The sequence below is a fragment of the Cryptomeria japonica genome, chromosome 3 (genome assembly GCF_030272615.1).
Source record: "Cryptomeria japonica chromosome 3, Sugi_1.0, whole genome shotgun sequence".
Lineage (NCBI taxonomy): Eukaryota > Viridiplantae > Streptophyta > Pinopsida > Cupressales > Cupressaceae > Cryptomeria > Cryptomeria japonica.
In genome coordinates, this window is record NC_081407.1 from 236,203,717 (window position 1) to 236,231,351 (window position 27,635).

At 38.0% G+C, this 27,635-nt stretch overlaps 1 protein-coding gene across 2 annotated transcripts in view; it reads left to right on the top strand.

Annotated features, from left to right (window-relative positions):
- Positions 1 to 27,635, top strand: part of LOC131074395 (ABC transporter B family member 19) — a 56,000-nt gene that overhangs the window by 14,577 nt on the left and 13,788 nt on the right. For both annotated transcript variants that reach the window (XM_059218201.1, XM_058011019.2), the window contains 2 exons: positions 18,375 to 18,616; positions 19,875 to 20,629. In XM_059218201.1, coding sequence (XP_059074184.1) covers positions 18,375 to 18,616; positions 19,875 to 20,629 — 997 coding nt within the window. The remainder of the gene's footprint in view (positions 1 to 18,374; positions 18,617 to 19,874; positions 20,630 to 27,635) is intronic.

Here is a 27,635-nt window from a genome sequence, read left to right on the forward strand (position 1 = left end):
AATCTGCCCTGCTAACCGCGACTCCTGAAAATGAAATGAAATGCAAATAACCGAACTTCAAACACAACTCAAGATACAATGCAATCCCCACTACAACTCTCACAACTACACTAAATCACCACTAGTTGCTATCTTTCAAGCAAGAAGCAATGCCAAGGCTAGGAGGCATTCATTCCTCGAAGCAACTCCAATACCATTCCGGCAGAGTAACATTACAATAATCATAAGATGCCAAATGAAGGGAAGAGGCCTCCATTTATAAGCTTAACAAGGGATCTCTAGAGGCTTCTAGAAAGTGCGCCCTAATTTCACATTTGAATTTTCCTCCAAGAGATGGCTCCACTTTTAAAAGCTTAATTAACCTTTATTTTAATTCACTTCTCTTCATAAAGTTGGCACCCCTTTTCATAAGCAAGATTTTAGACATTAGGAAATATTAAATTCCTTCCATGATGCGTCCACCCTTGAAGACCACCTTTTAAAACAACTTGAAGTGATGAAGCTAGGCCAAGGGGTCAACTTTAAAATATAACATTAAAACATAACATTATTTAAATGAAATGAACTTATCTCTCCAAAAACATCCCAAGGCCAAAAGTGACGAAGCCAACTGAACCAACTGAAGAAGAGAACCAACTGTGTCGAAATAATCAAGACCACTGCCAGAAATAGAATTTACTAAAAATAGTAAATTCCAAAAAGTGCTCGAAACGCAAAGCCGGACATACCACTGCGAAGCCCTTTGAAAACCCAGAAAGAATCCGCGATCCAAACTCTAATTCACGAGCAACAACAACCTCCAAAATTGGAAACCCTAATTTCACCCATTGAGTAGCCTACGGGTCTCCGAAATAGGCCATCGGTCATCTGAAACATTATGCCTAAGAAGGGGACATTACAGTCCGCCCTCCCCAAGATTGCTTGTCCTCAAGCAATTGCAAGTTTGGATGCTGCAAAATCTCCTCATTCTCCCAAGTTGCATCCTCCAAGGGCAAATTCTTCCACCTCACCAAGTATTCCTTGATTGTCCTTCTTCCCAAAGAATGCTCTTTGGAATCAATAATCTCCTTCGAAATCAAAATCAACTGCCCTTGTTCGTCCAAAGGTGGTAATTGTGAAGAAGCAATAACATTATGTCCAAGTGCCTTCTTGAGGCGAGACACGTGGAAGACATTGTGCACTTTACTACTCGAAGGTAGCTCCAACTCGTAAGGTACTGCTCCAACCTTTCTAATGACTTGGAATGGCCCATAGAAACGAGGCTTGAGCTTCTCAGCTCCACTCTTCTTGAGAGTAGACTGTTTGTATGGCTGTAGTCGAAGATAAACCATATCTCCAACCTCAAAAGAGCGCTCAACGCGTCGTTGATCAGTGTACATCTTCTGCTGATTCTGAGCAATCTGCAAGTTGTTCTTCAAAGATTTCAAGATGTCTTGACTTTGCTGCAACAAATCCTTGGCTTGAGGGGCTTTGCTATCACCAAACACCAAATCAGCAAAGCTAGGAGCCTCATAACCATAGAGAGCCATGAAGGGAGACATCCTTATTAACATGTGAAAGGAAGAATTGTAACAATACTCGCCTATGTGGAGCCATTTCACCCATGCTCTTTGCTACTTCAAAACATAGTTTCTCAGATAGCCTTCCAACCAGTTGTTCACTATCTCTGTTTTTCCATCGGTTTGGGGGTGATAACTAGTGCTTGGAGTAAGCACTGTACCACTCATCCTGAAGACTTCTTGCCAAAAGGTGCTTAGGAACTTGCTGTCCCTATCACTCACAATGTTTTTCAGCAACCCATGCAATCTAAACACCTCATGAAAAAACAAATCTGCAACTTGAGCTGCTAAAAAGAGCTCGTGATGGCAAAGAAGTGAGCAAACTTTGTCAATCTGTCTACTACAACATAGATACAATCTTTGCCTTGGGCCTTTGGCAACCCAGTGATGAAGTCCATTGATATGCTTTCCCATTTTTGGTTGGGAATGGGAAGAGGTTGCAGCAGACCAATAGGTAGAGTGTGCTTATTCTTGTTCATCTGACAAGTAGGACATTCCTGGATGTAGCGTTGAACTTCCCCTTTCAGCCCTTTCCAAGGAAATCTTTCCCGAATCTGCCTATATGTCTTGAAGAAACCCTGATGACCAGCAAGTGGAATGTCATCAAAATCTTCTTTCTGAGCTTAGAATCAGCCACCACAAAGATTCTACCCTTGTAGTGTATCAGCCCGTCAACCACCTTGTACCTTTCATCATGAAAAGTACCTTCAATGATGCTGATTGCCAACTAATTTTTGGCATAATCAGCGAGCAACATGTCCTTCCAATCAGCAGTGAGCTCACACAATGAACTCAGATGAGGTCTCCTAGATAGAGCATCAGCCACAATATTGTTTTTCCCTTTGACATACTCAATGTCAAAATCGTAAGCTTCAAGCTTACTCACCCACTTTTGTTGTCTCTCGTTCAAATCCTTCTGATGCATGAAGTGCTTGAGACTATTGTGATCAGTCTTGACCACAATTTGCTCCCCACCAAATACTGTCTGAACTTAGCTAATGCATGCATGATTTCAAGCATTTCCTTGTCATAGATGGAGTAGGTCCTTTCAACACCTCTTAATTTTCTGCTTTCAAACACAATGGGATGCTTGTCTTGCATCAAAACAGCCCCAACACCTTCTCCAGATGCATCACACTGTAGCTCAAAGGGCTTGGAGAATTTTGGAATTGCCAAAACCGGACAAGAGCTCATGATCTTCTTAAACTTATCAAAAGTAGTTTGAGCCTTTTCTGTCCAACAAAAGGCTCCCTTTTTTGTAAGGTCAGTAAGAGGAGCAGGGTTCTGTGAATAGCCCTTCACAAATCTTCTGTAAAAACCACAAAGACCCAAGAACCCTTTCAAATGAGTCAAGTTCTCTGGGGTTGGCCAATCAACTATTGCCTTGATCTTTTTGGCATCAACCTTCACTCCATCAGCACTAATTATGTGGCCAAGGTAAAGTAGCTCCTTCATTCCAAATTCACATTTGGATTCTTTGGCAAACAGACTTTCTAATTCAAGGATGCTAAGTACTTCCTCTACGTGCTTGAGGTGTTCTTCCCATGTCCTGCTATAGATCAGAATGTCATCAAAAAAGATTAACACGAAGCTCCTCAACTGCTTCTGAAAGACTCTGTTCATACAAGACTGGAAGGTAGTAGGAGCATTAGTCAACCCAAATGGCATGACTAAAAACTCGAAGTGACCATAGTGACATCTAAATGCTGTCTTCTCAACATCAGACCCTCTCATCCGAATTTGGTAGTAGCCCGACCTCAGATCAATCTTTGAGAAGAACTTGGCTCCATGTAGCTCATCTATGAGCTCATCTATCCTAGGAATGGGGTATCGATTTTTGATGGTGCTTTGATTCAAAGCACGATAATCCACACACATGCGAATGGTACCATCCTTCTTCTTCACAAGAACAACTGCTGAAGCAAAAGGACTCTTACTTGGATGAATGAAGCCCATCTCCAAGAGTTCCTTAATGTTTTTCTCAATCTCATCCTTTTGCTTCTTAGGGTACTGATATGGAGTTGTGATAACTGGTTTAGCCCCTTCCTTGAGCTCTATGACATGCTCTGAGCCTCGTTCGGGAGGTGGCCCAGGAGGTAAATCAGCAAACACTTTACTCTTCCTGGTGAGTAAGGACTGGATATTAGGAGGGTAGTCTCTCTTTGTTTCAACCGGACTAGCTGGGAGAATCATACATTCCGCAGCCCACTCAACTTGATCATGCCAAATCAACTTTGCCATTTGCTTGAATGACACGATCCGAGGTCCACCGTTAGACATTCCTCTTAACACCACCTTCTTCCCATCGGATTGAAACTTGAGCTCCATGGTTTGCAGATTTAGGGAGATCTCTCCAAGTGAACGCAGCCATTGAATGCCTAGGATGGCATCCGTATCTCCAATGTTGACTACATAGAAGTCATCCTTGACTTCGTAGTTGCCCAATTGCATAGACATATTTGGGATCTTCTTGGTGCAAGAAATGTGAAACCCATCAGCAACCATAACCTTGAAGCCTTCAAAATCTTCTGTTTGCAGCCCTTTCTTTGCCACCACCACTTCATCAATGAAGTTATGCGTTGCTCCAGTATCAATCAAAGCAATTATTCGCTGCCCCTTAATCATCCCTCGAACCTTGAAGGATTCATTTTTTTGAAAGCTCGAAAGTTGAGCCAAGGTACCCCCACTTCCTTTTTCACCTTCAGATTCTTTGAGAACTCTTTCCACTTCGTTGTCATCACAATCTGATTGTTGGTCTAAAGAATCAGAATCGTTTTCTCCAGCTGAATAGTATTCAATTTGATGAATTTTGACTCCCTTTGGACAAATATGATCTTGGGACCATTTTTCTCTACACTGGAAACATAACCCCTTTCTTCGGAGTTCGTTAAGAGTCTTTGGATCCAGCCTTGTGACATGAGTGTTATGATGTTTGAACTCCTTATGGTGAGGTCCCTTTCCTTTATCCCTTTTGTGAAATAATGGCTTGAATTGAATTTTTGCCTTAGGAGCAGCCCACTCCATATTTCTTACTTTTTTCATTGCCTCTTGTAAGGACGGTGGATCGAAAGCTTTAATCCAACCCTTGAGTGGTTCCATAAGCCCTTCACTGAATAGGATCACCAACCGCCTCTCAGTGATTCTTGTGACCATTACTGAAAGCCTCTGAAATTCAGCTATGTAAGCATCGACTGTGCCATGTTGTCTAAGTTGTGCCAATTCTTTGAAATGCACTTTTGGATCCTTTTTCTCAAATCTCTCTATGAGCCTATCGGTGAACTCATCATAGGTAGTGATCGACCAATGCCCCAAGGTGACTAGACCATGGTACCACCATTCGTGTGCTACCCCATCTAAATGAAGCGTAGCAAACTTGATTGCCTCCTCTTCTGTCATGGGTCTAAGAGCTAGATAGTTGTCAACTTCTGTATCCAAGCTCTAGCTGAACTACTGTCACTCCCGTCAAAATGTGGAAGCATAACCTTGTTGATTGCTCGATGCAAATCCCTCTGTACTATTGCTTCCCTATGTTCACAATGTCTCCCATGTCCTTTATTCTTCCTTTTATGGTCCATGAAATCATTGTAAGACATGTCTAACTTGATTTCATCAGGAAGAGACTCATACTCAGCACGATCAAGTCTCAACTGTTCCACAAATGATGCATTCTCTCTCCCAGATCAGGTTGAGGGTTTACTGGTGCCAAGAAGGTGGATTTAAAAGGCCTGGAAGAAATGTTTGTTCTATTTGAGGTATGCGGAGCAGCATGTTCACTATGCTGGTTGGAGCCGCTGTGTTCTTCGGTGTGCCCTTGATTGTTCTGTGAATTAGAACTCTGACCCATTTTCCCCATCATGAGAGATACCATATCCAATAAGGCATCCATCTTCCTCTTGAACCTCCTTCCCGGACTTGGTGTTCTTTCCCTTCCTTTTCCACTTTCATCCTGACTGCTTGTAAACCTCTCAGTACCACCCACTGGCCTTTCACTGTCCCCCATTTCTATTTCTAGAGAAGACTCCCAATGAGCCCTCAAAACCTCTGATGCTGTCTGACCTTCAGGAACCTGATACCATTGAAACTAAAACTGATTTGCAGCCTTCGTATCTTCCCTTGCTAAGTATCTTCTTTCTCTATCACTCATAGAAGGTTTGTTTCACAGGATGGTAGGATGTGAAGCGCTAATACCACTGAAATATCCCAGACCAATTTTTTTCAATTTTTCAATTACAAAGAGTAATGCAACACACATCCGTTAGGGTTAGCACTTAAACCAAAACGATGCGGAAAACAACTCTAACCAAGAATGTACACCAGGATCCCGAGTTGGGCAAGGCGTGAGCATATGGTCAGAGGGTCTTAAAGCATTCTGAAAGTAACTCTAACCAAGAATGTGCCCAAGATGGACTAACATATGGTCAGAGGATCTTGGTGCATGCTGAAAGCAACTCTAACCAAGAATGTGCCCAAGATGGACTAACATATGGTCAGAGGATCTTTACAATTACAACCGCTGAAAGGAAAACTCGACACCAAGCATGTGCTTTCAAACCCAGGGTGGGAATGGAGCTACCATATGGCGGAGATGCTAAGAACTTAGAAATGGAATTAAATGTAAATAACAAGCGTGAAATGAAAATGAGAAGAAATGCTGCCAGTACTACTGTTCAGCTTACAATATGATAGTAAATGCTCGCCAAGATCATAGGATTAAGACTATACAATGCTGTAACAATATAGAAGGCTCTCTCGGGCTTAACAAAAATGATAAGTCCAAGAAATTCTACTCAAGGATCAATCTTAATATTTTGATTTATGACAGACCTGCACGTGAAATGCTTAATTAGCAACACATGGAATCACTAAAATGCTCATTACTCTCTCAATACTAGTCTGAATGACCCAAAACCAAAAGCAATGGCTTCCTATGAAGGAGGCGACCCAACCAATACCAAGAAATGAGACATTAACACAACAGATTATTTATCACGAACCCCAAGGCAATTCCTAGCAGTGATGCCAGGCAAGAATGGCGATTCTTCTCTATAAAATAAAACACTTCATATTAGAATCTACAAATTTGCACAAAGGAGCGCCCAGCCAAAACAAGAGGAAATATGCAATACCCAGAATGAATATGTTTTTATTTTGAAATATATGAGTGAAACTACAAATCTGCCTTGCTAACCGCGACTCCCGAAAATGAAATGAAATGCAAATAACTGAACTTCAAGCACAACTCAAGATACAATGCAATCCCCACTACAACTCTCACAACTACACTAAATCACCACTAGTTGCTATCTTTCAAGCAAGAAGCAATGCCAAGGCTAGGAGGCAATCATTCCTCGAAGCAACTCCAATACCATTCCGACAGAGTAACATTACAATAATCATAAGATGCCAAATGAAGGGAAGAGGCCTCCATTTATAAGCTTAACAAGGGATCTCTAGAGGCTTCTAGAAAGTGCGCCCTAATTTCACATTTGAATTTTCCTCCAAGAGATGGTGCCACTTTTAAAAGCTTAATTAACCTTGATTTTAATTCACTTCTCTTCATAAAGTTGGCACCCCTTTTCATAAGCAAGATTTTAGACATTAGGAAATATTAAATTCCTTCCATGATGCGTCCACCCTTGAAGACCACCTTTTAAAACAACTTGAAGTGATGAAGCTAGGCCAAGGGGTCAACTTTAAAATATAACATTAAAACATAACATTATTTAAATGAAATGAACATATCTCTCCAAAAACATCCCAAGGCCAAAAGTGACGAAGCCAACTAAACCAACTGAAGAAGAGAACCAACTGTGTCGAAATAATCAAGACCACTGCCAGAAATAGAATTTACTAAAAATAGTAAATTCCAAAAAGTGCTCAGAACGCAAAGCCGGACATACCATTGCGAAGCCCTTTGAAAACCCAGAAAAAATCTGCGATCCAAACTCTAATTCACGAGCAACAACAACCTCCAAAATTGAAAACCCTAATTTCACCCATTGAGTAGCCTACGGGTCTCCGAAATAGGCCATCGTTCAACCGAAACATTACGCCTGAGAAGGGGACATTACAAGAGTTTTGGGTTTTGATGGAGATTCAACAGTGTCAGCTGAATTACTGATGATGGCTATGGACATTCAACACCAAGATGTTAACAAAGATTATGATTATGTGGGCTATGTGGTTGAACACATTCATAATGCTCTAGTTAAAATTCAGAGTGGTGCACCTAGCCCTACATTCAAGCATTATTCATTGCTGATGCATTTAATCTTGTTCTATAATGTTGAGTTCGTGGATAAAGAATTGGAGCTTTTCAAAGAAGAATTCGGTGTCTTAGTGCCAATACAAAGATGGACCTAGGTTTGGGACAGTAGTTCTCCCCATTCTTCTTTCCTTTTCTTTGAAAATTGGATTGTTTCGCCAATTATGGAAATGCTAGGAATAAATAGGGAACGCTTGTCAATTAATGTTAGGAGAGTTTTGAGACCTTACTAGTATGTTCCAAACTGGCCTATTTCACATAACGGGGGGGACTTTTATTTTTTTGATAACTTTACTGTGATGAGAGTCTATGGGTGTCCTCAGCCTCCCCATATTTTACCAAAATTTGTTCCAATTAGGATTGCTTTTATGGAGTTTATCTGGCAATTGACCCTAGTTGAAAAAGAATACCTTAATAAACACAGGAAGGGTTCTTTTCTTCCTAGGCTTTGGGTTGCGTCTGATTTTACCATTGGTAGGAGTTCCTTTGATGAAGTAAACAATTTACTTAAACAGTATAGGTTGGTTAATGCTGTGTCTAGATTCTGTGATCCGGAACAATTTATTAAAGTTGCAATGCCAAAAATGACACCTCGGGCCACAATAAAGGACCATGAACCATTGGATGATGAAGACGTGGTTAGAAATTTGCTAAGAAAATATGAAGTACAAGAAAGGAGAAGAAAATGGAAAAATTTGATGAGAGTTGAAGCAGAATTGTTGGCTGCTGACCCTAGTTTCTCAGGTTTTTGCCCTGATAGCCCGTACCTGGAGAGGATTAACAAAATGCTGAGTTTATATGAAACTCTGATGGAACAAATGCCTCAAATTCCAAAAGTGACTGCTCAGCAGCAAGACCCCCAAGATGGACATTCTTCACATGGCAAGAGGCCACTTAGTTTGTCTCTTGATGATGTAGAGAGTGGGGATGAAGTTTAATCTACCCGAGTGCCAGCTGCGAAGAAACGAATAACCACTAAGGTCGGTACAATTGTGAGGAGAGACCCTACTAGAGCAATTGTTACAGAATAAGGACACTACTTTCATCAAATAAGGACACATCTTAGAGAAGCAGGGCAGATTGAAGAACAGGGAGAAACAAACGAAGCCCTTGCTCAAGGCTTTGATGAGCGTGTGATGTTGTCAAATGAGTTCATGAAAGATGATGACTTTATTAAGTCAAATGAATTTAAAAGTTTTTTGACAAGGTTGAAACAAAATCAATTAAAACAAAATCTGATCATAGAGGAAGCAAATGAAGAAAAGAAAGAGGAGATCATCAAGGCACTGCAGGAATATGATCTTGACAGGGAGGAAATATCTGTGGAACAGGCAAGACAATTGATAAAGAGTATTGGTATGATTATGATGCCTGGCTGGGATATCCAGTCTATTTTTATTATTGATCAGATTAGGAAGCAAGAGGACCCAATGTTTAGAACTAAATTTGAAATTGGAGATGTAATAAGAGGATCAGGATTTAATCCTAAGTCAAAGACACTTGCTGCTTGGTCTTTGGCCCCTTCCACTTAAAAGCCCCACCTTCTAAATATCCAAGTAGAAAAGAAAGCTGATAGAATGATTTGGAACTTGCAGAACACAACTGACACGGAGATTGCCTCATTTTTTACTCAAGTTTCTTTCATGAATTTATCAAAAAACAGAGGATTTGTCAAGAAGATACACAGAAACATATACCCAATTGATTGCATTGTCTAAAAAATATGAGGAGACACTGATGAAGAAGGGCGCTCTGGAGGAAGAGTTAGTGGAGTTGAAAGAAAAAATTGCAAATGAGCCCCCTCCAATACAGATTACAGAACAAGTACAAGAAATACCAGTTGATGTGATAGCAAAAATGGAGGGATAAGTAGGGAAAATTGAAAAGCTTGAAAAGGAACAAAATGTCAAGGCTATCTTTGTTGTGTTTGGAATTCTGAAACACAGGATTAGTGTATTGAAAGACAAATTTATGGTTGTGCATGATATGCACATTTCTTTGAAAGAGGCAAGCAAAACATCCTCTGAGGCTGTCGCTTTTCTTGGACCTTTGTTCAATGTTTGGTTATGAAGAAGAAAATTAATGGATAAGCTAGATACTGCAATGATGTATAGTGACGAGTTCCCTCCCAAGATTAGTGACACTAAAGACATGGTGGAGGTAATGAATGCAACTTATGCATTTTTCACAGGGAAGGATGTGCTTATAAATGAAAAATTGTAGACATTTGGGGAAGGTTATAATAAATTGGTGCCTTCAATTTATGGTAGTAATGGAGATTTGAAATCAGTTTCTAATTGGACCAGCGAATTTGATTTGATTCTGGAGCAAGAAGAAATAATCAAGCATGTAAATGAACAGGTTGATGCTGATTTCCTTAATGGTCTGCTTGATTCACTATTCAAGGTTGAGGTTGACCATGCAAAGTTTATTGTTGAGTCCAGGGCAGTTACAGATGCCAGATGGGCAGATTCAGTTGCAAAGTTGGAAGAGGTAAAGGCATTCAGTTGGCCAACAGACAAAGAGGTGGACAGGTGGCAAGCCATGCTAAAGCCAAAGAAGAAATCTCAGGTTGAGGTTGCTACCCAAGATTCCTCATAGTAATCCTAAGCTTGTTGAATCCTCAGGTTGAGGTTGCCACTTTTATTGATCAATGATGTTGAACTTGAAAACTCTTATATTAATATAGTTATAATAGCTCAACTGTTCAAGAATTTGATAAGTGCATAGTTGAATCGCATTGTGAATTTACTTTCTGATATCATTATGAATATAATATCAATATCATTTGCAGTTTGAGCAATGCAATCTTCACATAATTGTCTTTGTGTTGAATTTATGTTTTCACTGTGAATTGAATGGTCAAGGGTTTTTCAGTTTACATATGAATCTGGGTTGTGTAACTGTATGTAATGGCATTATTCATAATTTCATTCCTATTTATCTGCAAATGAATCTTATTGAAGTTTATTATCAGGTTGTCTTGAATTGTAAGTGACTCTATGCCCTAGGATAAGGCACTAGTCTTTTGTCTTCATGTTTTACTAATTATGTTGTATAATTGTATTCCTATCTAATAATCTATTGTGGTGTTTAATACTTTCATTCTTAATACTCTTATGATTTTATATGCTATTGATGTTTATGTAATATATATGGAGGTGTTCTACGACTGTCTATAATCCGCCCACCAATTACAATGAGGTGAATCCTTAATTATTTAATATGATTCCAGACTAACTCAAATTTTGCATTCCTAGGCATAATAGGATTAGGAAGCATTAAATGAAAAATTAAATACACCATAACAATGTAACAAATGAAAAAAAAAAATCTCATGATTCTGATCATTTGAAAGAGATAGAATTATACACAAAATAAATTTATATATAGACAAAGCTTGACACTAAATGCTTTTCATTTGCTTTGTAAATGACTATACAGTATACAACTTGCTCCCTTCACCTAGAGTCTAGAATCACTACTGGAACCAGAAAAGGAACCCCAATGACTATACAACTTGCAAAACTGCTTGAGCCATGCCATTATCACCCTGATGCCTTCATTTCGGATGGAATGTGAGATGTTACGTTCTGTCCAAGTCCAACAGATCGTTTCCAAATTGAGGAGGAAGCCTTCATGCCTAGGAATGGATAAAATGGAAAGAGCAACTTGAGCCTTCATGCCCACGATCAGTGAAAGTGGAAACAGGAGCTTTAGGGTAAATGTAATCTGTTGGAAGGGGGGGGGGTTGCAGCTTCCATGTCATCACAAAGATGATTGGCTGCCACTCCCAACCCAAACAAATCCTTCTTTCATTCCTCTGTGGGATCCTTCTTCAAACCCCTTGCCATCCTATGGCAGAGTAGAAGCAGAGGATGTGCCATGCTTGGCCCTTCTTGACAAAAAAGGCTTTCACACCCCCTCTGGCAATCCTTCTCACTTTCACAACCCCTCTGACAATAAACAAACTCACACAGAAGAAAACAAAAAAACACCCATCCGGTATCACAGAGCACACAACAAGTACAACTCCATGCACAATCCTGCTCAAACATCATCTTCCTTTCTGAGGAAAAAAACCACTCTCAGAAAATGAAAAAGGTTTATTTTCTCTTCTACCAATTAAGTCACCACTCCATTGTATTTATAACATTTTCACACTTCATTTGGTGATGCTCATTCTGCATTCACGTGAAAAATTATCATTTTGGTGGTTTTCAACATGACTGTAGACTCTAGATTCCTAGAAGTCATCACCATGCCTATCAAATCCACTGCATCCTGCTAAGGCTCATCTATTGTGAACGATTTTGTTCTGATTTTATTCCTCCTTGATTGGACAAATTCTGCTTCAAAATCGCTGACAACAACTACAAGCAACCTGAGCTCTTATTTCTCAGAGAAATCTGTGATCTCCCATCTCTAACTCAGAAGCTATCAAATCCTTTTATGCCTCTGAAACCCTCATCCTCGCTTGTCTAATCAACCTCGACTCAAGAGAAACCTTCAAACTAGTCCCTCAGGAACGAGTCAGCATCCAAGCCTTAAAAATTTTAGGTTGCGAGCTAGTGACCAGATAGTTTGTGGTTAAGTTTTATGGTTATCGCTAGCTCGTGAGGTAAAATGTCTGAAGACGTGATCAAGCCACGAGTTGGCGACAAGTTGGTTTGGGTTTACATCGTGAGGTCTCTAGCTTTTTGGGTGTTAGCGTTTTATTTTACCGAGCTGGAGATTGTTAGTGAAATTGCTTTGGTCGCGAGGTCTCGAGTTGGTCTGAGATAAACAATTTAATGTTGGCGAGTACGTGACAAGGGTTAAATTTTTTAAGTTACCACTATCTCCAAGTCACTGCGGTGACGAGGACTTAACATTTGTGGTCGAGAATTGGTGAGTGCTAGTTCAGTTTCCCTTAGTCGCTAGATCTCGAGGTTAAGAAGGCTTAGCATTTTCAGCTTGCAAGTTGGAGATAGAGAGAGTTGACGACTGTGAGAGGCAGAGAGTTGACGACTGTGTGCCACGTGTTTTAATTACTTAAAGTTAAAATCTTAAAATCGCCAAAATTTTATTTTTATGGTTTGAAAACAGCTTGAAATCGCCAATATTTTATTTTTATGGTTTGAAATTAGCATGAAATCGCCAATATTTTATTTTTATGGTTTGAAAATAGGTTGAAATCGCCAATGCAAATATTTTTCTGGTTTTAAAAACATTACCATTCGCCCATGCAATTATTTTTTGGGTTTTAAAAACAGTACAATTCGCCAGGATTTTTCACAAACTTTGAGCGATCACGGCTAATTCGCCAACGAAGATTATTATTTTTATTCGTAAACCACAAAAATTCGCTAGTAAAACTAAAATTTTCCTTGGAATTATACAACTTTCGCCAGGTTTTTACACCTTGTCCAAGGGGGGGATTTCTTAAAGTTTTCCTTGTTCCTGAAGGGTTACAAACGGCCGACACCAAAAGTTTATTATTTTATTAATTTGAGCCCCTTTATTTAATAATTAAATTAATTAATTAAATAAGTCCTTATGATATTATTTAAAATTTAGAACCACTTAATTAATTAACTTAATTAAGTCACTCTATTAAAATTGGGGACATTACATTTCCTTGGTTTCAACCGTTTCACAGGCCTTGCCATACTATCTTTTGTATCACAAAAGGTAGAAAACCTTAACAACCAATTGAAATTACGCAGCGAAATTACTATTGAGAACCCAACACAAAATGTGGCTTAACTAATATGTTTGAGCAAAATCATTAAGGATTAAAGCTATCACACAAATGAATTGAAAATCAATAAGATTTCCAATCCCCAAGGCATACTTCAACAAAACTTGCCATTATTATACAACATGCAAATATGAAAAAAACCATTTAGGAAATGACCACCCTCCCTTTTCGTTTGTGACGTGGCAAATAAACTCATGCTAAGGAGATATTTGATCAAGGCAGACACCCATTGATTAACACCCATATAATTAAAATCCATGGTCAACATTAAATGAATTAAAGGGGTTATCATTATTATGAAAGTTACCTCTATCATTAAACAATAGTTCTTTCACCTTAGTCGAGTAATTAATAAACTCGATATGCCTCCATTCATTAAAATTAATGGCTCAGTTTGAAATTTCATCTGCAAGGTTATTAGCTTCCCTATAAACATGCATGACTTTAGAATGAGTGAAGCTTCTAAGGATACATTTGCTGTCCTCCATGATGCATTTGATATTCCCCAAACTTACAGTAGTCCCATTGAGAATATCTACAATAAGTTTAGAGTCCCCTTCAAGGACAACATTCTGATAATTGAGGTCCTTCAACCTCTTCAATCCTATCCAAGCAGCAATTGCCTCAACACTATTACTAGTTCCAATTCCAAGTTTCTTCCCATAAAATTCAATAAGTCTACCTATATCCTATCTTATAACCCCTCTGGTGCTAGAGATCCCAAGGTTTCCTTTGGAACAGCCATCAAAGTTACATTTGACCCTCCCATCCTCCAAGGGTTGCCATTTGCTTAACCCTCTGAGAAGAAGCTTTTGCCAAATTATCTTAGTAAGGTTCTGGTTTAAACCCCAAACTTGTTTCTGCCTCATCTCAGTGTAGGACAGCATGGATTTAGAAAATCCAAAAGAAACAACATTGATATTTTCTTCGATTTTCTGTTTTATCATCATAAACAACTCATTAGCTGATTCAGATTGCTCATTGATAATACGATTGTTTCTCTTCTTCCATAGCCCCCAACAAACAAAAGAAGGAATCAACTTCCAAAGATCAACAATTATCGGGTGGGAGAAGGGGCAAAGGTTCCAAGAATCCTGAAACTATATCATATTACTGGGGAGAATCCAGTAAACAGCAAGATCAGAGAGAACAACCGACCAAAGATCCTAGGCAAAGGGACAGTGAAAAAAAATGTGCTTGATACTTTCAACATCCTTATAACAAAGAGAGAACCTATTAACAAACATAAACCCGCTCTTATTCAAATTATCAAGGGTGATATTATTGTGAGCATTGATCCACCAAAAGACATTTATCTTAGGGATAAATTTTGGAATCTAGATACTTTGCCAATTAAAATTCTCTTGAGGATAATTAATCAATGAATTAAAAGAAGACTTCATTGAATAATTGCCTAAGGAGTTAGCCTTCTAGATTATTTCATCCTCCCTATAATCTGAGATAAAGGAGCAATCTACCATATGTTGGTAGAGGGATTCAACTACCCTATCTTTGGCATGCTGTTCTGAACTATCAATGGGCTAACGATTGATTTACTAAGCTCCAAAATCTTTCCACCTAGGTGGTACACTGTTTCAGACCACGTACCCATGTAAAAAAATTTCCATTACACCTAGTAAGAGTCGTTTTGATTAGTTGAACCCCATTAATTGAAGATAAAGAAACATTCCCATTCCACTCATCCTCCCAAAACAGAGTACATTTTCAATCCCCAACTAACATTCTATTACCTTGCTTGATCATGTTCCTAATCTTCATTAAATTGTTCCAAATCACTGACCCACGGGGAAGAGCAACATCATGAACAAAGTGATTGTGCTGAACATTACACAAATATTTAGCTCTTATAATCTGGACCCAGTCCTTTCCTCCTTCTAGGATTTGGCACCCAATTTTAGCAACAAGAGCTCTATTGAAGATTTTAATGTGTTTTATACCCAGTCCTCCAAGTCTATTAGGTCTACAGATATCCCATTTGACTAGGGAGAGATGATTTCTTGATTGCCAGTCCATGAAAATTTCCTCTGAATTTGCTCAAGTTGATCCGCTAGGTTGGCTGGAATCTTGAATAGAGAAAGATAATAAACAAGAACATTCTGTAAGGAGGACTTTAGTAGCTTAAGTTTACTAGCCTGACTTAGAAGCTTCCCTTTATAATAAGCCAACTTCTTTTGCACTTTTTCAACAATATAGTTTCAGAAATTAGAGGCAGGATTTTTAGAGATAAGAGGCAGCCCTAGGTAGGAGTCTGGGAGAGTAGCAACATTACATCCTAGAATTTGAAGCATTATTCATTGGAGGTTTGGGGTGGTATGAAAAAAAGAGCTTGCTTTTGTTATAATTAACGTGTTGCCTTGATATCAAGGCATAATGATTTAGAATTTCCTTCCATCGTTTAGCTTCCACTACATAGGATTCACCAAAAGTGATAGTGTCATCCACAAATTCTTGATGAGGAGGCAACGAAGAGGCAGCTTTCACACCTTTTATTTGATCTCTATCCAGGTACGTTTTAATAGTCCTACCAAGGACCTTAGCAGCAATAATAAAAATGTAGATGGAGAGAGGATTCCCTTGTTGTAACCCACACCCACAAGAAAAATAACCCCAGGGAGAGCCATTAACCAGCATAGAACAGGAAGGGGTCGTCATGCACTCAATCAACATTTTCAAAAATTTCTAGAAAAACCATATTTCTTAAGAACTTCAATAAGAATTTTCCAAGAAACTCTATTATAGGCTTTAGATATATCCATCTTAAACAGCATACCCAATTTCTTATTGGACTCCATGGAATGAATCGGCTCATGAGTAGTGAGAGCAACATCCAAAATGTGCCTTCCTTTAACAAATCCTTTTTGATTAGGAGGGATCCTCTTATCCAGAACCAACTTAAGCCTATTAACCAGCACTTTAGAGATAATTTTATAAACTATGTTGCATAGGCTAATAGGCCTAAAGTCTTTCATAGAAGCCACATGCTCAGATTTGGGAATTAAATCTATAAAAGTAGCATTAACCTATTTCAGCAGTTTACCTGTTCCAAAGAAATCAAGAACAACATTAAAGAGATCATCAACAATCACCTCCCAGAAATCTTGAAAAAAGGTTGGTGGGAACCCATCCGGTCTAGGGGCTTTGAAGGCACCAAAAGAAAAGACAACATCTTTGATTTCTTGAATTTTGACAGGCCGAGACAAATTCTTCTGGTCTTGCTCCTCAATAACGTGGGGAATAACATTCAGCATTTCCTCCATATCCTCATTTATATTATGTCTATTGGCTTGAAAATCAGCAAAGAAGGAAACAACAACCTCATCAATCTCTCTTTCCTCAATAGCCATTGAACTGTCATCCTTTTCAAGGCTTCTAATTTTATTCCTGCTTCTATTTTTCATAGTAGATTAGTGGAAGAATTTAACGTTTCTTTCACCTTCCATAAGCCATTGAATCTGTGATTTTTGCTTTTAGAAAATTTCTTCTTCTTTAGATAATTTAAATCATTGGGTTCTCAAGTTCCTTTCCTCCATACTAAGGTTCATAGTATCATTATCATTATTCAATTCCAAACCCGGCTGAATCTGAATAAGCTTATCCTCAAGGACCTTTTTTCTGTGAAAGATATTTCCAAAAGAAATTTTGTTCCATCATTTGACTTTTTCCTTGATGAGTTTTAGTTTTTGGACAAATTTAAACATAGGGGTACCATTTACCAGAGAATTCCACCATTATTCAATAAGATTCCTAAAGTCAAGATGGAGAGTCCACATAATCTCATACCTGAAAGGAAAGGGGCCTTTTTTGGAGTTATCTTCCTAGGTAAGAAGGATAGTGTTGTGATCTATGCCTGCCCTTGGAAGAGCCTTAAGAGAGAGATTGGCATACATATCCCAGCTACTAGAGATCAAAACCTGTCTAACTTCTAACCAATTTTATTAAACTTCCAAACATAAATCTCAACAAAAATGCAAATTAAATGCAACCAGATGAGATATATTGAGCTCCCATACATCAGGATCAATCAATTTTGAGTTGAATATATGTTGTCTGCAAGTCAGATATTGATTTTAATGGTAAGGGTTGGATGAACGCTTCCCTTACAACTGCAAATCAAGGATAAGATCACCCAAGCAATGCCCATCTTGCTAACACCATGACCCCTAATCAATTTCTTCTCGATTTCAATATCAGGAGATTAGTATCTTGACACAACTTCAGGTTGTCAGGTATTGAAGATGTAACTTCATGTTTTTGTTTCTTGAGTTTCTTTTACTGGGGACCATTTCCCTGATACAGTTTTGAGTTTTAATTTCTTTGAATTTTTATTTTTGAGAGTAATTGCTTGACACAACTATGGTTATCACGCATTGCATATAATATATATTGGAATTTCTTGTTTGTCTTGAGCAGTAAGTATTCATTGTATAACTTTTCAGCTGTATAATATTTTCTGTTTCCGTGGCCATTCTTGATCATTTATGGACATTAATATCTAAGTTGAATTAAATTCAATAATACAGGTCCATTGTTGTGTGTACTTCTGAGAGACAGGCCACACTTTGCCATCTTCCTTATATGTTATTGTTGAATTCACTGTTTTATCTTTATTTCTATTTTCTCTAATTTATCTTTATAGACCTCCTTTCTAGTAAAGTCCTGATACGCTTCTCTCTTCTTTTTTTCCAAGTGAGCTTGAAGGCACATCTACAGAGTTTGTGAATATTTCTGAATCCAACTTTGCTTTATATTTTGTTTGGTTTTAAATATTAATATGTTGTTAATGCAGTAATTCTACGAAATGAAATTGGATGGTTTGATCAGGAAGAGAATAACAGCAGCCAAGTGGTCTCACGTTTGGCCTCGGATTCATTTACCGTCAGATCTGCCATTGTTGAACGTGTTTCTATACTCATCCAAAATACTACCACGCTGCTCACCATTTTCACTCTATGCTTTATAATGCAGTGGAGAATCGCTTTCGTTGTACTGGCTACCTTCCCTCTTCTCGTTCTCGCAGCCTTTGCAGAGGTAAATAAATGTTAGTACGTTACAAAGAGATTTTCATGAATGCTTTTTTGGAAAATAATGAATAACTTAGGCTGATTGATTGTGGGCTTCTCCAAATTGACTGTGGACTCCTGCGAATGTACAATGGGCTGCTCTGAACACTTTAATTGCCATTTGTTGCCCAAAGTATAGAAGGTCACTTTTTGTCTTTGTTTTTTGAGGGTTTAGTGGACAACTAAGTCTGACTGGTGGAACTTGCTAGTCCCAGCAAGTCTGGCATACTCAGTGAGTCTGTCAGAAACTCACTGAGACAAGCTAGAAAATCTGCAGGCTTTGTTTACCTGACTTGCATCAGGACTTGCCAAGTTCGTCATGCATCTGGCAGGTTTTCTGGCAGGTTTTGTGACAATAGATTGGGCAGCTTAGATAAATAATAAATTGGTGTTTTATGAACGAACTTTATGCTGAGGACCAGAAGTCATAAATATGTCTGACATTTTACATGGTGCCTGGCTAAAGTGATGAAAATGGACTAAAAAATGTTACTGTGACCAGGTGAAACAGCTAAAATATTAGAGGATTAAAGGAGTTAACAAGAATATAAGTCTTAACTATTTGAAGACCAATCTAAGAAATAAGTTATGGTACCTTCCAAAATGTCTTGGCATATCAATCAAATAAGCTTTAAGGAATAAGGATAAGCTCCCCATCATCTAATCTTATATAAGTTGCAGAATTTTATGGCAATTGTCTTTGCTTATACCAATGATGTAAATGACACATGGAAGTGCAAAAACCTTGTCTAAATTGTATTTCAAGGCATCCTGTACAATAGACAACAGCACAAACTAGCAAGAACATCAAAGACTCAAGTGTATGAATAGCTGGTTAAAGATGAGTAGAGAAGAACTGAATTGAATAATGCACTGTAGTATCCATGTTTCTTCCGATCCTTTGATTCTAAATCTCAATTGAATTTTCAAATTACTATCCTAGCATCTTTTTAATTTGTACATCTTATTTTATTATCATTGACAAGAAGACAATTAACTTACAAAATAAGGCTTTATATAAAATCTGCAATTGCTCTGTTTATAACTTAATTGCAAAGGATACTTAGTGTTCCCTGCAAAGAAACACCATGAAGGAAAAAAAAACTCAAAAGCTTTCAAAACTATTTTTACATACAAATACTAATTTCATTTTTGTTGCTCATTGGTTTCTGATCCCTTTATATGTTTAACATCCACTGGCATTGCCCATGACTGTTCATTGACAGAATCTTGCCATGAAAGGATTTGTGGGAGACATAGCCAAAGCTCACAGCAGAGCCACTATGGTAGCTGGGGAGGCAGTCAGCAACATCAGAACAGTAGCAGCATTCAATGCAGAACAAAAAGTCCTAAACTCATTCCATGATAAGCTCAGAAGCGTGGAGAACCAAATCTTGGCCCGTGCCCAAATTTCTGGTTTTATATATGGCCTCTCCCAAATGTGCATGTATTCTTCCTATGCCCTGGCCCTCTGGTACGGCTCCCAATTGATTAAGGACAACATCACAGACTTTGGGAATGTGATAAGAATATTTGTTGTAGTAATCTTTGGTGCAGTAGCCATTGCAGAGACCCTGAGCCTTGCACCTGATATCATCAAGGGTGGTCAGGCCCTCGATTCGGTTTTTCAGACTTTGGACAGAAAAACCCATATTGATCCAGACAGTCCAGAATACAGTTCGATGCAGATAAAAGGTAACATAGAGTTCAAGTCTGTAGAATTCCACTACCCGACCCGCCCACAAGCAACCATTTTCAAGGACCTGAATTTGTCTATACCAGCTGGCCAGAGCCTGGCCCTGGTTGGACAGAGTGGGTCAGGCAAAAGTTCCATCATTGCTCTCATAATGCGGTTCTACGATCCAGTCTTTGGAAAGGTTGTGATAGATGAGACTGACATCAGGGAGCTGAATCTGCGGGCTTTGAGGCAGCACATTGGCTTGGTACAACAAGAGCCTGCACTGTTTGCCACTTCAATCAGGTTACTATAATGTAGCCTTGCTTCTCTTGTTTAATTCTTTGTGTGTGTTTTCATTCTTACCCTTGCAAACTTGCATGAGTAAAACTTTTCAAATAACATGTATGCCTCCTGTCCAAACAGAATAAAGGAGCAAACTAAAACATTACTACATAGCCTCACGACTCTTCACCAATCCAAGAAAAGAAAAAGACATATATTCTAATACTGATAGCTTCAAGACTCTTGGTTTTGATTCATTCAGATACAAAACTTGAACATAGACACAGTACATACAGATGGATCAAGATCTTCTAATAAGTTCACGTCTATCATGTCCTACAGAAGGGTCATTGTCTCTTCCAAAATTCCTAATCTCTCAACAAATTGTTTTGAGTGATTTCTACTTATAAGTTTATAACCTTACACTTCTAGCTGAACTTGTCATATATTTCCACACATTTCAGCAAACTATTAAGTCCAATCTGAATTCCAAGTTCCAACCACAAGTGCAGCTGCAAGCCCAGCCTCTTCAATGTCCGAGAAAAAACCAGCATATAACAGGGAGTAAGCTCAACTCGAGTTTCAAGTTCCAATGACAAGATCGGTTACAAAATTACAAATCCATCCTCTTCAATATCTGAGACAAATCAAACATATATCTGGGTTCTACAAGGTCTCCCATTGATGTAATCTAATCCATTCTCCAGAAAGTAGTGAAAGTGGGATCAATTGTAGGAGGTTTAGCAAACATAACATGGTTGCTCCAATAATACTGACAATTCACAGTTTCACACTCCTCAGAGAAGAGCAGACCCCATTGTTCTCCAGGCCAGCTTCCTTGGGTATGCAGAAAACTCTACACAGAGACGGAACAAATGAACAAATAACCATATTGCTTCCCCATTTATAATTTTGGTTTTATGTTCACCAATTGCATTTGCGAACAAACTTCCAACGTTATGGCAAATCCGAGCATATCCAACTATGAAAGTAATAATAAGGCTACATCGAGCAGAAGTAATTTGTCAACTAAATAGTGATACCATCAGTAGCTCACCACATTTTCAATACTTGTCAATCAAATTATTATTTTTTAGAATCAGCATTTATTCTATTACTCTTATATTATTAATAAGCCTTTAAATTATTTTTCTTTGCAAATTTATAGTGTTTCCGTTATTTTTGATGATATATTCCATCTGTAAAAATTCATTTCATTATTCAACCACCAATTTGATTTGTAAATATATCAAGTGAATTCTTAGGAGAAGTGAAACACAGTTCAAAAGACACGTGACATAGGGTGTAGACGTCAGAAGCTAGAAAACTTGAGAGAAATGAAGCACCCCAGGTTTTTGAGAGAAGCTGCCAGTTTCACTAGGTGGCAGTTTTGTCATATGTTCTGAAATGGATTTATTGTCCGAGAATACTTTGAATTCCTCTTCTAGTTGCTTTCTTATGACTTCTGAGATCCCTAATGAGACTGTCCAAATATATTTAACAGTTGCGAAATCCCCAAGAGGCATCATAGAAGGATTTGACATTGAATTAAAGTGAATTCTTGGAGAGTTCATACAGTCAACAGACTGTAATAATCAAAAGAGAAGAACTAAGTATGTAAAGGGAGCTTTTGAAGATATCTTAGAGACTGAAATAAACTAATTTCAGCCTTGTTGTGTATCTAAGAGGCCTAAGGTTGTACATACCTGTAATACCCACCCTAGATTTATTTTTATTATTTTATCCTTGCCAAACACTATGTAAGCTTGACATGCAACATAACATAACTCATCACTGCTGTTATATAGATCGACAGATCAACATAAGCATGCCAACAATGTTATTCAGTATTCACTGATATTAAGTGCCAATACAAGAGCAGATACATTTAACACAGATGAGATCACTTTCCCAAAATACCCAAATACATTAGACCAACACCCAACTGAAACAACGATGGTGTACCTTGAACGAAGAGATGTGATAGGCTGCAAAGGAGGTCTGACTGCACTTTAAGACTGCTGTTCAAGGACGGAACAGACTGGAATGCTAACTAGATGGCTCACAAAACACTTGGTATATCTAGCTCACCAGAATTGGTATGGTTCAGTGCCATCAATTCCAACCTTAAGGAACTATGCTCAACATACCTTCAATCATCAAAATATGCAATCACATGTCTGGAAACCAAATCAAAACTACTGTGTGAAATTTAATGGGTCTGAAAATGACTGAATAAATGTTTTGTAGGTCTGATTTATCTTGTTTGCAGGCAAAGTCAATCCATAGTGTGAAACCTTCAAGAGGCCCCTCCAATCTCACAATAAACACCCCGAAAGGTTACTAATAGCCTCACACTCACCAAGGACTATCATTCAGCCTCAATATGCAGGAGACAACAACCTACAAATCTGATATGCTCTAAAGCAGTGCTGATATACATCACACAACTCACTATTCACCTCATATATTACACCAATGCAAGAAACCTTCCTGAAACTGAGATTTAGCTTATAACACTTCAAATCAACCCCAAAACATGAGTCAGTAGATAACAAATCAGACTGATATAGTTTTCAGAATTTCTGGATCTGAAAACAAGTGATAACTTGCTGGTACAGCAACCGAATAAGGGCAATATCTTCACTAAACTCTTTTCTTTATTTTGGCAAAACATTTAACTTTCATTCCACTTATGGGTGACTCCAAACAATTAAAATAAACACCCTAAACAGCAGTGCTTCGACCTCCAACTCCCACATCTAGCTGATATATGGTGCAACCTCAATCACCAACTTTATGTCCTGTCCAAAGCTTATCCATCGGCTCCAAACTCCACAACGAGCATCACTTGCAAACTGAGTGCACCAAAAACACAGAATAGCATCTCATATGCGAGTTACAGGTACAACTGGCAATGCTGGAACCCTTGAATCAACCAACTCAACAAACTTTGCAAAAATCTAGAAGCAATACCTTAGCCAAACCTGAGTAAATCTGAAATATCAAAACACTTCAAAAATCTTCACTCCAAAACCCAAAAATCTTAAACACTATTGAAGCATTGTCTGATTCCTGAATAGAACCACTCCAACTAGCTAGGGATTATCTTTCAAAACTGAAACTAGGAATCCAACAAGGGTTTTCATCCTCAAAGAACCATGGAAAAACATGTCGGTTCAATCCAGCAACATAACAGCACAAGGAATCTTCAACATATGCAAAATGAGAGCCCAAACCTCCTTTTATAGCTTTTTGGAGGGAATTTGTATTGGAAATTATAATAACTCCTTTTTCCCTAAGCAAAGACCATTTTGAAATAATAATAATATTTCATTTACAAAGGCCCCTTCATAGGCATCCAACTTTGAAATTACTTATTTCTCAATATTAGACAACATTAGTGAAATAATAATTAATATTCAATAACTCATACAAGCTGTAGAAAGCACGGAAATTGAATTGGAATTAAAATCTGATGAGACTAGGATGATACTGAAGATGAAGGATGATGATTGAAGCCAATCAGCTGATGTACTAGAGATAGATGTGCTCTCCAAGAAGTTTGGAGAAAACCCAGGAGTTTGGAAACACTACCGAAAGTGTCACAGTGATCCGTAATGCCAATTGAGCTCAATGCCCCACACAAAAGCCCAAAAATACTAAACTACATCCTCCGAGAAGTTTGGAGTTCTCTCTAGCACACTAAGAAGCTTATGAGACAACTCTAAAACTGGCCAAAAGCTCACAAAACAAGATTGCATAAAATGGAGACATTACAGTCCTTCCTCTCTAGAATTTCCTAGCCTCAAGCAATTGCCAAACTCAATCAACCAATCAATCCTATATCATCAATAGGTTTGTAACTCCTACTTGAAGCATTGTATTGCCATGCACTTGCAAATGAAACCTTCTTTGCTTTTCTTACAAATAGAGCAACCAAACCTTGCAAGATTTCATTCACATCCTTGGAAATTTTCCCTTCATTATCATGATCTGATGGCACCATTGGGGTAAATTCGAGAAAGTTAATGTTAGCCTCCTCATTTTTAACCTACTGCACTCTAGCATAATGGCTGTAACTTTATGGTGATCTGCTGTCCAAACCACAATTGCAAGATGGAAACAAGAAGCAATATTCTTTTGGTGCCTTTCCAAGTGCCTAAATGATTTGAAAATGTGTGAACTTTCAACTGCTCAAGTTTGAAAATAACAACTCACAGTCTGATTTTTGAAAAATCAGCACCTTGAAAAAGGAAAAATTGATGCCACTAAAAATCGTCAACCAAAATAAAAGATCTGATAATGACCTCAGTTTAAAACACACCTTTCCAAGAGTCACCAACTTAGTATAATTCCAAATCTTGCTCAAAATCTTCCTCCAATCCACTTCTAAGAACACAAATGGACTCATAAGATAGCTCTATGGCTGTTTGAACCCTAACCTTCCACAGTATACTTCTTCAATAGCAACTTGTTTCCAACAGTCCATGTTGATGATCTTGGGTTAGAAACTTACCCTTGAAATGGCTCCACCATGCTGAGGCTGTGTTGCATTAATCATCATATGAACCTCCTCTCGTGAGAATTCAATAATGCTTGAAGTCTCAACACAAAGTCTCTCCATTCCAACATCTTATAGATCAAAATAGTCCTCCTTTCCTTGTGGTGAACCCACAAGATCAACCATCATGCCATCAAAGATCTTGGGTGGTCCCTTAAGCAAATCAACTGGTACCACCCCATGACTGAACGCTACACCTAGATCCCATATCTTATTATTATCATCACTTGTGTAATCAAAATTAGGAAGTGCCCCATCATCCAACTCAAAGAGTGGATTATCAAAAGATGAGTTTGCATCCATCTCAAACCATGGGTTATCAACAAGCTGAAGATCATATTTATCCTGTAGCTCAAACCAATCCTTCTGCTGATCTAAAATTTCATTTTTTGATTTCTTTGTAAAGTGTTTTAGATCAAAATTATCATACAGTGTATCAAGCTTTTCAATCACTTGTCTGATTTCCTCAGCTCTTTCTTCATTCTTTTGCTTCTCGAACTGTTTGGCAACATAAATATGATTTTTTTGTTTCTAAAAGTGTCTTTTGAGCACTTTTTAATGAGAGATTTGTGGATTTATTCTCAATGGTGAGCTCACTATTTTCTTCTCTTTCTTCCTAATGCATCAAGAGTCTCTTCTACAAAATTGAGATATGATTCCTATTTGATAGTAATTGCAAATAATCTGACTTCAATGTTTGAAAAGCCTTTTTAAATGTTTGCAAGCGTAGCTCCTCCATCCATACCTTCCTGTCTCTTATTAAGATGGACCTTCCAAATGAGGTCTTCGATGAATCTGTGTGTGCCATCAATGTAATAACCTTAGTCCAGTTCAACACACAAATTTCTATACTGTCTCCCAGATCAGAGCTTTGGCATTTTGACAAACATTTTGCTTTAATAATCTGATTATTTTCACTCCAAAGTTCACTTTACACTGCTGAGGTATTATGTCAAACAATTAGCCGCCTTCTGAGATGGAATGTGTGCATATGGTTATCTGACAGTTTTAATGCTTTAATAAACTCAGGAATGATATGCAATGATTATTGTTCAAATGTAAACAGCAGAATTGTAGTGTTCATAGAAAATTCCTTAACCAAATCATTATTGAAAATTTCAGAGTACATAAGTTCTGACCTTCTTACTATTTTGGGGTTATTGGTAACGTTCTTGCATAAATGACAGAACTTGACGTCCATACAGCTACTCAACTTTCAGTAGAAATGGTGAATACACAGCAGTCTCCAAATGCATTGGTTCAGAATCAATACCACATCCAAGAAATATTAGTGTCCAAACAATTTAATTCATTTCTCAAAGCTTTCATACATATTTCATGTTGCTATATGATGATATTTTTAAAGAAGTTAATGGAATATTTGGATTTCATAAAATCTTTGGTAGATGTTTCAAATAGAACCCTTTCTTAATCTTAGAGATGAGATTGAAATAAATCATAATTGTACCTCTCCTAGAGTATCTTTTATCCATGAGGAAATAATTAATGGTCCTATCAATGATCTCTCCAATGGAGATGTAACATTGAAGAGTAATGATGAATCCTCTTTCGACAAAGGTACTTTGGTGCAAGAAGGACAAGGTAAGCATATTAATCTTAGTGCATCTATCACTTTACATGCTCTTTATTCTTCAATATCTTATCATAATCACCAACATATTTGAGACAAGATGATGTTATGCTTTTTATTCATGACCTATCTCCTGACATAACATTGAGTAAAGAGGAAGCTTTAGATGATGAGAATACCTCTCCCCAACCCAGAAAAAGTGGATATGAATAGTGATGATAGGCATAAAAATCTCTAGAGTAAGATCCTCCTTCCTCCATCTATCCATCTCTTTGGTCCTTCAACATGTACTTACAAAACAAATTTCAAAGAAGTCTATATTGAAAGTCCTTCCGCTTCACAATTGAAAACATTTTATGAGGTTGGTTATGACATGATTTCTAAACAAGGCTACAGTGGACAAGGCCTTGGAAACTTAGACCAAGGAATCAAGGTCCCTATAGATCCTCCTACACAATGCACTAGAGAAAGAATAGGATACCCACACTCTTTACCTCAAACATCTATGGATTACTTTCTTAAAGCTCAATTAATCTCCCTTTCTTTAGGAAAGAGAAGAAAAACTCATAAACTAAATCAAGATAATAATCCTTTTTGCACATATCATCAAATTCATGGTCATCTTACCAATGAATGTCCTCATTTCCAAAATGAAATTCAAAGACTTATTGATAATGGCACCATCAAAATAATTGATGATCAACACTCCCTTCACCTATTATGTTGCTCCACACTATGTGACATTAATAGCTTTCATTTTGGGGGCTCTTTGTCATTCATGGTGGTAAAATTTCATGTGCAATCATACTTGGATAGAAACATACTAATCTTTTATATTCTTGTCTACATGCTTGGGGGGGCAAGGATAGTGT